Source organism: Hemitrygon akajei, chromosome 6, assembly GCF_048418815.1.
Source record: "Hemitrygon akajei chromosome 6, sHemAka1.3, whole genome shotgun sequence".
Taxonomy (NCBI): Eukaryota; Metazoa; Chordata; class Chondrichthyes; order Myliobatiformes; family Dasyatidae; genus Hemitrygon; species Hemitrygon akajei.
Window position 1 is genome coordinate 64,848,196 of NC_133129.1, and position 12,560 is coordinate 64,860,755.

Sequence of the window (12,560 nt, forward strand, 5' to 3'; positions counted from 1 at the left end):
TTTGTTGAGTACACCTTTATGAGTTATTATTCCAAACAAACTCATCGCCAAACTCTGGATGCTGGGACTTAGTGCCTCCCTCTGCAACTAGATCCTTGACTTTCTGACCAACAATCTCAGTTTGATGAGCAGCACCACCTCTGCCATGATTATTCTAAACTTCGGTGCTCCACAGTTTGTGCCCTCAGCCCTCTACTCTACATGTGATTGTGTGGCCAGATCCTGCTCAAGCTCCATCTACAATTCTGAAGATGATACCACTGTAGTGGGTTGCATCTCCAATAATGATGAATTGGAGTACAGGAAGGAGATAGAACTCTTGCTGAAATAATGTAATGACAACAATCTTTCTCTTAACGTCAACAAAAGAGCTAGTTATTGACTTCAGAAAGGGGGACAGTGCAAATGCTCTTGTCTGCATTGACAGTGTTGATGTGGCGGTTGAGAGCTTCCTGTTGCTAGATGTAAATATGACCAAAAGCCTGTCCTTGTCTCACTATGTTGATGTGATGGCCAAGAAAGCTTACGAACACCTCTACTTCCTCAGGAGGCTAAAGAAATTTGGCTTGTCACTATCAACTCTTTTCCAATTGTTATCAATGCAGCATAGAAAGCTTTTTGTCTAATGGCAACTGCTCTGCACGTGACCACAAGGAACTGCGGAGAATTGTGAACACATTGCTCAGTACATCACAGGAACCTGTCTCCCCTCTAAGGATTCTGTCTATACTACTTTCTGCCTCAGTATAATCAAATACCCCACCAACTCTGGTTAATCTTTCTTCTTCCCTCTCCCATCAGCCAAAAGATACAAAAGCCTGAAAGCATGTACCAGATGGCTTAAAGGCAACTTTTATCTCACTGCTATCAGATTTTTGAAGGGACTTCTTGTATATTAAGATAGACTCTTGGCCTCACAATCTACTTTGTTATGATCTTGCACTTTATGATCCTGTTCCACATTTTTGGTAGCTTTTACAATTTGTAATGAGAAAATATTACAGCGGTGCTCTGGCAGAATAGATTAGAGGGCTCATCTAGGAAGGCTATTTGGGTGGAATTGAAGAATGGGAAAGGTGTAGTAACACTTATAGGGGTGTATTATAGACCACCTGATGGGGATCGAGAATTGGAGGAGCAAATTTGTAAGGAGATAGCAGATATTTGTAGTAAGCACAAGGTTGTGATTGTGGGAGATTTTAATTTTCCACACATAGACTGGGAAGCCCATTCTGTAAAAGGGCTGGATGGCTTGGAGTTTGTAAAATGTGTGCAGGATAGTTTTTTGCAGCAATACATAGAGGTACCGACTAGAGAAAGGGCAGTGTTGGATCTCCTGTTAGGGAATGAGATAGGTCAGGTGACGGACGTTTGTGTTGGGGAGCACTTCGGGTCCAGTAGTCACAATGCCATCCGTTTCAATATAATTATGGAGAAGGATAGGTCTGGACCCAGGGTTGAGATTTTTGATTGGAGAAAGGCTAACTTTGAGGAGATACGGAAGGATTTAGAAGGAGTGGATTGGGACAATTTGTTTTATGGGAAGGATGTAATAGAGAAATGGGGGTCATTTAAAGGTGAAATTTTGAGGGTTTTGAATCTTTATGTTCCTGTTAGGTTGAAAGGAAAGGTTAAAAGTTTGAGAGAGCCATGGTTTTCAAGGGATATTGGAAACTTGGTTCAGAAAAAGAGAGAGATCTACAATAAATATAGGCAGCATGGAGTAAATGAGGTGCTCGAGGAATAGAAAGAATGTAAAAAGAATCTTAAGAAAGAAATTAGAAAAGCTAAAAGAAAAAAATATATACCCTTCCCCCCTCCCCTTAGCCCCTCCCCCCTAACATCCCTATAGAAAAAAAAGAAAAAAAAGAAAGAAAAAAAGAAAGAGTGCCTGGATATCGGAAGATCCCCACATGCTCCACGGAGTTCGTAATAACTTTAGTATATATATTTATTTCTTTCCCCAAATAACCAATTATTTTATCTTCGGAGCACATATATATTTAATCCTGTCTTTTGTAAATAAAGGTGCCAAATTTTCAAAAATGTTTCATATTTATCTCTTAAATTATAAGTAATTTTTTCAAGTGGAATACAGCTGGAAATTTCATTCTTCCAACGATCTATACTTAAGTATGCATCCGATTTCCAAGTAACTGCAATAGCCTTTTTGGCTACTGCCAGTGCAATTTTTATGAATTCTTTCTGATATTTATTCAATTTGGGTTTCGATTTTATCCCTTCAATATTGCCTAATAAAAATAATATTGGATTATGTGGAAGTTGTGTTCCAATAAAACTCTCACATTTGTCCAAAAAGGTTGAATTTTAGAACAAGACCAAGTAGAATGTAAAAAAGTACCGATTTCTTGGTTACATCGGAAACACTGATCAGATAAATTTAGATTTTATTTATTTTTTGTGGTGTAATATATAATTGATGTAAAAAAATTATATTGCACTAATCTTAACTGGACATGTATTGTATTTGTCATACTATCAAGACATAGTCTTGACCAATTTGTTTCTTCAATTTTAATATTCAAGTCACTTCCCCATTTTTGTCTTGACTTATGGACTCCTTGTTTAATTGCCTGTTTTTGAATCAAGCTATACATACAATAAATAAATTTTTTAGTTTTTCCTTTTTGAATTAAAGTTTCTATTTCATTAGATTTCAGCAATAACATTGTTTGACCTAATTTTTCTCTTAAATAAGCCCTTAATTGGAAGTAACAAAAAAGAGTGTTGTTTGATACTTTATATTTATTCTTTAATTGATCAAATGACATTAATATACCTCCTTCAAAATGACCTCCTATATATCTAATCCCTTTTTGAAACCAATTATATAAAAGTTGATTATCCATTGTAAAAGGAATGTCTATTTTGAATTAAAGATCTCTTTGCTAATAAAGATTTCTTTGTCTCATCATCAACATTTATCTTATTCCATAAGTCAATCAAATGTTTTAATATAGGAGATTCTTTCTTTTCCCGTATCCATTTAGATTCCCATTTATATATAAAATCTTCTGGTGTATTTTCTCCTATTTTATCTAGTTCTATTCTAATCCATGCCGGTCTATCTTTCTCAAAAAAAGATGCAATAAATCTTTTTTTTCTTTCTGTAATTATTTGAAAACTCAATAAAAAAAAAGTTTAAAAAAAAGAAAAGCTAAAAGAAAATATGAGGTTGCTTTGGCAAGTAAGGTGAAAATAAATCCAAAGGGTTTCTACAGTTATATTAATAGCAAAAGGATAGTGAGGGATAAAATTGGTCCCTTAGAGAATCAGAGTGGACAACTATGTGTGGAGCCAAAAGAGATGGGGGAGATTTTGAACAATTTCTTTTCTTCGGTATTCACTAAGGAGAAGGAAATTGAATTGTGCAAGGTAAGGGAAACAAGTAGGATAGTTATGGAAACTATGATGATTAAAGAAGAGGAAGTACTGGCGCTTTTAAAGAATATAAAAGTGGATAAGTCTCCGGATCCTGACAGGATATTAGAAATGGGGATGGTGCCAGAGGATTGGCGTATTGCTCATTGTTTAAAAAGGGTTCTAAGAGTAAACCTGTCAATTGTTGGCCTGTAAGTTTGACGTCAGTGGTGGGTAAATTAATGGAAAGTATTCTTAGAGATGGTTTATATAATTATCTGGGTAGATGGTCTGATTAGGAACAGTCAACGTGGATTTGTGCATGGAAGGTCATGTTTGACAAATCTTAGTGAATTTTTTGAAGAGGTTACTAGGAAAGTTGACGAGGATAAAGCAGTGGATGTTGCCTATATGGACTTCAGTAAGGCCTTTGACAAGGTTCTGCATGGAAAGTTAGTTAGGAAGGTTCAATCGTTAGGTATTAATATTAAAGTAGTAAAATGGATTCAACAGTGGCTAGATGGGAGATGCCAGAGAGTAGTGGTGGATAACTGTTTGTCAGGTTGGAGGCCTGTGACTAGTGGTGTGCCTCAGGGATCTGTACTGGGTCCACTATTGTTTGTCATATACATTAATGATCTGGATGATGGGGTGGTAAGTTGGATTGGTAAGAATACAGATGATACTAAAATAGGTGGTGTTGTGGATAATGAAGTAGGTTTTCAAAGCTTGCAGAGAGATTTAGGCCAGTTAGAAGAGTGGGCTGAATGATGGCAGATGGAGTTTAATGCTGTTAAGTGTGAGGTGCTACATTTTGGTAGGACTAATCAAAATAGGACATACATGGTAAATGGTATGGCATTGAGGAATGCAGTAAAACAGAGTGATATAGGAATAATGGTGCATAGTTCCCTGAAGGTGGAATCTCATGTGGATAGGGTGGTGAAGAAAGCTTTTGGTATGCTGGCCTTTATAAATCAGAGCATTGAGTATAGGAGTTGGGATGTAATGTTAAAATTGTACAAGGCATTGGTGAGGCCAAATTTGGAGTATTGTGTACAGTTCTGGTCACCAAATTATAGGAAGGATGTCAACAAAATAGAGTACAGAGGAGATTTATTAGAATGTTACCTGGGTTTCAGCACCTAAATTACAGAGAAAGGTTGAACAAGTTAGGTCTTTATTCTTTGGAGCGTAGAAGGTTGAGGGAGGACTTGATAGAGGTATTTAAAATTATGAGGGGGATAGATAGAGTTGATGTGGATAGGCTTTTTCCATTGAGAGTAGGGGAGATACAAACAAGAGGACATGAGTTGAGAGTTGGGGGGCAAAAGTTTAGGGGTAACACAAGGGGGAACTTCTTTACTCAGAGAGTGGTAGCTGTGTGGAGCGAGCTTCCAGTAGAAGTGGTAGAGGCAGGTTCGGTATTGTCATTACAAAAAAATTGGATAGGTATATAGACAGGAAAGGAATGGAGGGTTATGGGCTGAGTGCAGGTTGGTGGGACTAGGTGAGAGTAAGCGCCTCGGCATGGACTAGAAGGGCCGAGATGGCCTGTTTCCGTGCTGTAATTGTTATATGGTTATTCTGCATCGTTAATGCTTTACCTTAGCTCAATGCACTGTGTAATGATGATCTGTGTAACAGTATGCAAGACAAGTATTTCACTCTATCTTGGTACATTTGACAAAAATAAACCAATATCAATACCAAGACTGCAGAGGAGATTTATGGGACTTGAGGGACAGAGTCATGGAGAGGGTATGAGTAAGTTAAGACTTCTTCATTTAGAGAGTAGGAGAATGAGGAATGATATTATAGAGGTGCATAAAATCATGATGGGTATGGAGAGGGTGAAAGCATGCAGAATATTTTCCCAGGGTTGTGTAATCAAGAGCTGGAGACATAGGTTTAAAGTGAGAGAGGAGAGATCCCTGATGAGCAACTTTTTCCACATAGAGGGTGGTCATTCATGGAATGAGCTGCCAAAGGAAGTGCTTGAAGCAGGAACATTAGTGACATTTAAAAGATTCTTGGACAGGTGCATGAATAGAAAATGTTGATATGGGCAATATGCATGCAAATGAGACTACTTTAGCTGGAAATCTTGGCATGGGCCAGCTGGGCAGAAGGAGTTGCTGTGCTGTATGACTCTAAGAGCAGGAGCTGGCCATAGGACTGAACTGCAGTGATAAGACTTTCTGATCAACTCTGCATTCCTTCTTACCCATCTTGTCCATCTTTCCCTGTGGCAGGAATATAACCAACAACAGCCCACTGGACTTCAGAATTCTAGACTCTAAATACACATTGAGGAAGTTTCCCTGCATCTTGGTCCAAACATGTGAAGTTTCCCTGCTTCAAACTAGCCACTCCCTTTCAAGCAGAATTTATTATCAGATCTAAAGTTTTTCGGATTATGTGCACAATACCTACCTAGTTGCATGCACATCAAGACATGCACGTGGGTGAGATGACGTGTCCTGATCAACCTTCTGGATAGCGAGAAAATGCAGATTATGGGACACTTTCTATCTGAGTCTTAAAGTGTCACTTTGCAGATTTCTCCTGGGAAACTAAATCTGTAATAATCTTCAGAATCAAGATGCTTGCTGGATAATTTGGTCAAATGGTGGAATTCAATTGTGTTCCATTGTTAGAACAGATCTATTAGAGCAAGCTGAAGTAATACAAATGTTGGTTAAGGGAAGGCAAGTTTATTTGTACAGCACTTTTCAAATACAAGGCAGTTCAAAGTGCTTTACATAGAACAAGATATAAAAATGAAACATCCATTTTTGGACAATATAATGAGAATAAAATAACACATAAAAATAAAAATTACAGTGCAGGACATTCTATTTAAAAGCTACAGCGAAAAGTAAAGTTTCAGGCCTTGATTTAAAAGAGCTTAAAGTTGAGGCGGACTTCAGATAATCTGGAAGGTTATAGTAACTAGAAACTGCTTCAGCAGGTTTAGTTTTGACCCTGGGGACGGTAAGCAAACTCACCCCAGATGACCAGAGAGTTCGGGAAGGTCCCTAATGCAGCAAGAGATTGGAAATGTATTTTGGTCCCAGACCATTTAGCGCTTTATAAATCAGTAGTAATATTTTAAAGTTAATCCTTGGATGGACAGGAAGCCAGTGTGGAGTGATGTATTCGACTTTCTTGGTCTTAGTGAGGACTCGAGCAGCAGTGTTCTGAAAGGCACAGTGTTGGTTATTGCAAATTCAAGGACAGTGCATATAGTTTTGGTCTTGATTTACTTTCTTAGGAGGAAATACAAAGAAGTTAAATTAGATTGTTCCTGTGATGAGGGGGTTGTTGAGTAATGAAATGCAGGGTCCTTCTCTGAATTCTCAATGGCTATTGTGGGGTCATGTGAGAAGGATGTCCACTCTGTTGGGGAAGTTTTTGAGTAAGGGAAAGTCCATCAGGCTGTGATCAGAAGGGATTACTTCCAAAGATTTTTGAATCTCCTGCATTTTCTGCCCTAGAAGCCTGTGAATGCCTAGTTGCTTTTGGGCTACTGGGGAAATGGAAGTTGAGGGGATCAGACAGGAAAATGTAGCTGAGATCAAAGATCTGATCTGGTATGACCTTAATGAATAACAAAGGATATTTGAGGGAACATGTGGCCTACTTAACCCTTGCGTTCTTATTACCACTTCTGTTTTATATAAATGGCAAAGTTGCCAGATGTGACAGGTGGTGGGGGAGGGGGCGACAATGCAATTCAGCAAAGCAGATCAGAAATTACAATACATTTTAAAATCACCGATGTTGATTACAGAGGATCTTTAGTGTTTTTATTGTTAAAATACTTAGGAAATAAGAGTAAAATATAAACTTTAGTGCAAGGGATTTGGCTGTAACCAGAAAGAGAAAAAAATAGCTCTAGGTTTCTTTTTTACAGTCAAAATCCAAACAAAAAGCCCAAAGTATGTACAGCTAATGTAGTATTCCATCTACACATAGTCTATACTTCATATTGCTTTGGTAAAGCAGCCAGTGTAATCAAAGCCCCTCCCATCTCAGTCATTCTCCCTTTCTTCCCTTCCCAACAGGCAGAAGATACAAAAGCCTTAAAGTACCTACCCCCAGGCTCAAGAACAGCGTCTGCTCCATTGTTGCAAGACTGTAGAACGGTCCCCTAGTACAATAACATGGACTGTTGGCCCACACTCTATCTCGTTATAGAGTTACACATTACTATCTCCTTGCACTGCACTTTCTCTATAATTGTAACACTTTATTCTGTAGTCTGTTATTTTTTTTAAATTTGTACTATCTCAATGCACTGCTGTAATGAAATTATCTATATGGATGGCGTGCAAAACAAAGATTTTCATTGTACTTCGGTACGTGTGACAATTTACTGGTTATACAGGAGACCTTGTGGCATATTGTGCCTGCGTTGGCACTTTGATGTGTGTGGGGGTGGGGTGGGGGATGCTCTCCGATTACTTTCACTTCTCCTCGTCTTTCACCATGACCCTAGAACTATTTCAAATAGTTATCTATTCCCCCATTGAAAGTTCCTATTGCAACTTTTTCCATCGCCCGGTCAGGCTGTGGATCATAACTTGCGTGTAAGAAATAAGAATCTCCTGATTTCCTCTCTGCTGCTTCTGCCCTTCACCTTTCATCTGTATCTCTTAGTTACAAACTCTTGCATATCCTGTAATTTCCTCAATTACAGCCCTTTGGGAATTTGAACACCTCTGTCAAATGTATTAGCCTTCTCAAGCTCTAACTAACCAGTTAAAATGCAAGTTATAACATTTTAATCCCCATTTACATTACTTGTCCATCTGAACATGAGGACAACTTCACTGACTTGGAGTTTGTTTTTCATTTACAGGTAATTCTTTCAGGCATCCTGGGATTAACTACATGGAAAAGGCCAATGCTGCTTTTGGTAGGCAAGATTTGATTTTCTCTGTCTTCCTCAAACCAGTTTGGTATGGTTGAGCTTACAACTGAAGCACAGAAAGAGTTTCTTCAGCCCATTAAGATTGTTTTGGATCTTTATAACATGGATCTATTAATAACCTTTTCCATTTCTCCATCATAAAATTTGCTTGAACTCTTGTTTTATCACAAGCATCAGGCCCACTACCTCTGCAAAATCCTCCTTTGAAAGATTTATCTAATTGCCTTTTGAAAATTACTGTTGAGTCTGCTTCCACTGCCTGATCCAGATCACAAATCATCAAGTTAAAAATGTTTGCCTGCTCTTGCTTCACTATAAGACTATAAGTTTTCTTATCCAATAAATAACGTTACACTGCCTTTCTCTATTTGCATCTGCAATTTCATATCAGAAAAAGCTTTAGTCCCAGAGATTTGAATTCAGTGTCCATCTATTATTTGCTACATAATAGAAGGGTTTTGAAGCTTAGTGTACAGAATTTAAATCAAGGATCCATCAATAACCTTTTCCATTTCTCCATCATAAAACTTGTTTGACTGCTCTAAGTATCTGGCATAAAGGCTCCTGTCCTGCACAAAATTGGAGGTGGGCCAGCAGGGTGGACAGATAAATCTTTGCCCAAGGACTACTGCATCCAGCAATGTAGCACAATTCTGAATCATTTCCATGAGGAGTGTAATCAGCAAACAATTTTGTTAATTTTATTTGGTCTGGCTTGTAAGGCCTCTGCTGCAATTTGTTGTTGCATGTTTTCACCTGCCTGCCCCCGAAGTTCTTGAATTGCCTCCCCAAACTACTCCTCTTCTTGCCTTCAGAAAATACCTGAGAATTTACCTATAGCCAAACTAATAACCACCTGCCAAAAAATCAGAAAATACTGAAATGCTCTGGGCAGCACCCACAGAGAAAGAAACAGAGTTGATGTTTCAGCATCTGCCCGTGGACATTACCTGGCTTAGGTTTTCTGTTTGTATTTCAGGTTTCCAGCATCCATAGAGTTTTTGTTTCAAACTGCTGCCCCAACTCTAACATGGCACACTCTTCAGCTATGCAATGTCTGGGGATGTGTTTCTGTTACGTTAGGGCAGTGGCTCTTGTCGTGGCCCATGTGGCCCTCCAGTGGGTCATGCCAGATTTCACTGGGGCCACAAGCTAAAGAAATGAGAAACTCAGGGCCACAGGAGTTTCTGAATGGACCATGATAAGTTTACTATTTTAATGAGATCTTACTAAAATATATAAGTAAAAAAGAAATGAATGTATGTAACTTATTTGGAACCCTGAATGAAATGAATGTGAAAATATGCTGGATGAAGCAAATGAGGTGCAAAACAGCTTAGTCTGAGTGTGGAAAGGGGGGGCGGGGAGAATGCCGCATTCTCTGCTCCTGCTTGACCATGTACAAATCACCATTCACACCAGCAGAGCGGCCCACAGAGTCTCGCTTCACATCCACCCCCAAATCACAATTGGGCTGTCTGCAGCGAGGCCAGTCAGTGAGTGTCCTGCAGGAGGGCCAGTCAGTGAGTGTCCCGCAGGAGGGCCAGTCAGTGAGTGTCCCGCAGGAGGGCCAGTCAGTGAGCGTCCCGCAGGAGGGCCAGTCAGTGAGCGTCCCGCAGGAGGGCCAGTCAGTGAGTGTCCCGCAGGAGGGCCAGTCAGTGAGTGTCCCGCAGGAGGGCCAGTCAGTGAGTGTCCAGCAGGAGGGGCAGTCAGTGAGTGTCCCGCAGGAGGGTCAGTCAGTGAGTGTCCCGCAGGAGGGCCAGTCAGTGAGTGTCCCGCAGGAGGGGCAGTCAGTGAGTGTCCCGCAGGAGGGCCAGTCAGTGAGTGTCCCGCAGGAGGGCCAGTCAGTGAGTGTCCCGCAGGAGGGCCAGTCAGTGAGTGTCCAGCAGGAGGGGCAGTCAGTGAGTGTCCAGCAGGAGGGGCAGTCAGTGAGTGTCCCGCAGGAGGGCCAGTCAGTGAGTGTCCCGCAGGAGGGGCAGTCAGTGAGTGTCCCGCAGGAGGACCAGTCAGTGAGTGTCCCGCAGGAGGGTCAGTCAGTGAGTGTCCCGCAGGAGGGCCAGTCAGTGAGTGTCCAGCAGGAGGGCCAGTCAGTGAGCGTCCCGCAGGAGGGCCAGCCAGTGAGCGTCCCGCAGGAGGGCCAGTCAGTGAGTGTCCCGCAGGAGGGTCAGTCAGTGAGTGTCCCGCAGGAGGGCCAGTCAGTGAGTGTCCAGCAGGAGGGCCAGTCAGTGAGTGTCCTGCAGCGAGGCCAGTCAGTGAGTGTCCTGCAGAAGGGCCAGTCAGTGAGTGTCCTGCAGGAGGGTCAGTCAGTGAGTGTCCAGCAGGAGGGCCAGTCAGTGAGTGTCCTGCAGGAGGGTCAGTCAGTGAGTGTCCTGCAGGAGGGCCAGTCAGTGAGTGTCCCGCAGGAGGGCCAGTCAGTGTGTGTCCCGCAGGAGGGCCAGTCAGTGAGTGTCCTGCAGGAGGGCCAGTCAGTGAGTGTCCTGCAGCGAGGCCAGTCAGTGAGTGTCCTGCAGGAGGGCCAGTCAGTGAGTGTCCTGCAGCGAGGCCAGTCAGTGAGTGTCCTGCAGGAGGGCCAGTCAGTGTGTGTCCTGCAGCGAGGCCAGTCAGTGAGTGTCCTGCAGGAGGGCCAGTCAGTGAGTGTCCTGCAGGAGGGCCAGTCAGTGTGTGTCCTGCAGGAGGGCCAGTCAGTGAGTGTCCCGCAGGAGGGCCAGTCAGTGAGTGTCCCGCAGGAGGGCCAGTCAGTGAGTGTCCTGCAGGAGGGCCAGTCAGTGAGTGTCCTGCAGGAGGGCCAGTCAGTGAGTGTCCCGCAGGAGGGCCAGTCAGTGAGTGTCCTGCAGGAGGGCCAGTCAGTGTGTGTCCTGCAGGAGGGCCAGTCAGTGAGTGTCCCGCAGGAGGACCAGTCAGTGAGTGTCCCGCAGGAGGGCCAGTCAGAGAGTGTCCTGCAGGAGGGCCAGTCAGTGAGTGTCCAGCAGGAGGGCCAGTCAGTGAGTGTCCCGCAGGAGGGCCAGTCAGAGAGTGTCCCGCAGGAGGGCCAGTCAGAGAGTGTCCCGCAGGAGGGCCAGTCAGTGTGTGTCCCGCAGGAGGGCCAGTCAGAGAGTGTCCCGCAGGAGGGCCAGTCAGAGAGTGTCCCGCAGGAGGGCCAGTCAGTGTGTGTCCCGCAGCAAGGCCAGTCAGTGAGTGTCCCGCAGGAAGGCCAGTCAGTGAGTGTCCCGCAGGAAGGACAGTCAGTGAGTGTCCTGCAGGAGGGCCAGTCAGTGAGTGTCCCGCAGGAGGGCCAGTCAGTGAGTGTCCTGCAGGAGGGCCAGTCAGTGAGTGTCCCGCAGGAGGGCCAGTCAGAGAGTGTCCCGCAGGAGGACCAGTCAGTGAGTGTCCCGCAGGAGGGCCAGTCAGTGTGTGTCCCGCAGGAGGGCCAGTCAGTGAGTGTCCCGCAGGAGGGCCAGTCAGTGTGTGTCCCGCAGCAAGGCCAGTCAGTGAGTGTCCTGCAGGAGGGCCAGTCAGTGAGTGTCCTGCAGGAGGGCCAGTCAGTGAGTGTCCCGCAGGAGGTCCAGTCAGAGAGTGTCCCGCAGGAGGGCCAGTCAGTGAGTGTCCAGCAGGAGGGCCAGTCAGTGAGTGTCCCGCAGGAGGGCCAGTCAGTGAGTGTCCTGCAGGAGGGCCAGTCAGTGAGTGTCCCGCAGGAGGGCCAGTCAGTGTGTGTCCTGCAGCAAGGCCAGTCAGTGAGTGTCCCGCAGGAGGGCCAGTCAGTGTGTGTCCTGCAGCAAGGCCAGTCAGTGAGTGTCCCGCAGGAGGGCCAGTCAGTGAGTGTCCTGCAGCAAGGCCAGTCAGTGAGTGTCCCGCAGGAGGGCCAGTCAGTGAGTGTCCTGCAGCAAGGCCAGTCAGTGAGTGTCCCGCAGGAGGGCCAGTCAGTGAGTGTCCCGCAGGAGGGCCAGTCAGAGAGTGTCCCGCAGGAAGGCCAGTCAGTGAGTGTCCCGCAGGAGGGCCAGTCAGTGAGTGTCCTGCAGCAAGGCCAGTCAGTGAGTGTCCCGCAGGAAGGCCAGTCAGTGAGTGTCCCGCAGGAGGGTCAGTCAGTGAGTGTCCCGCAGGAGGGCCAGTCAGTGAGTGTCCCGCAGGAGGGCCAGTCAGTGAGTGTCCCGCAGGAGGGCCAGTCAGTGAGTGTCCCGCAGGAGGGCCAGTCAGTGAGTGTCCCGCAGGAGGGTCAGTCAGTGTGTGTCCCGCAGGAGGGCCAGTCAGTGAGTGTCCCGCAGGA

General features: G+C 44.3%; 1 protein-coding gene across 4 annotated transcripts in view; it reads left to right on the forward strand.

Annotated features, from left to right (window-relative positions):
• fam189a2 (family with sequence similarity 189 member A2) overlaps positions 1-12,560 on the forward strand; it is a 112,424-nt gene that overhangs the window by 12,223 nt on the left and 87,641 nt on the right. For all 4 annotated transcript variants that reach the window (XM_073048516.1, XM_073048515.1, XM_073048513.1 and 1 more), the window contains exon 2: positions 8,249-8,305. In XM_073048516.1, the coding sequence (XP_072904617.1) occupies positions 8,249-8,305 (57 nt within the window). The remainder of the gene's footprint in view (positions 1-8,248; positions 8,306-12,560) is intronic.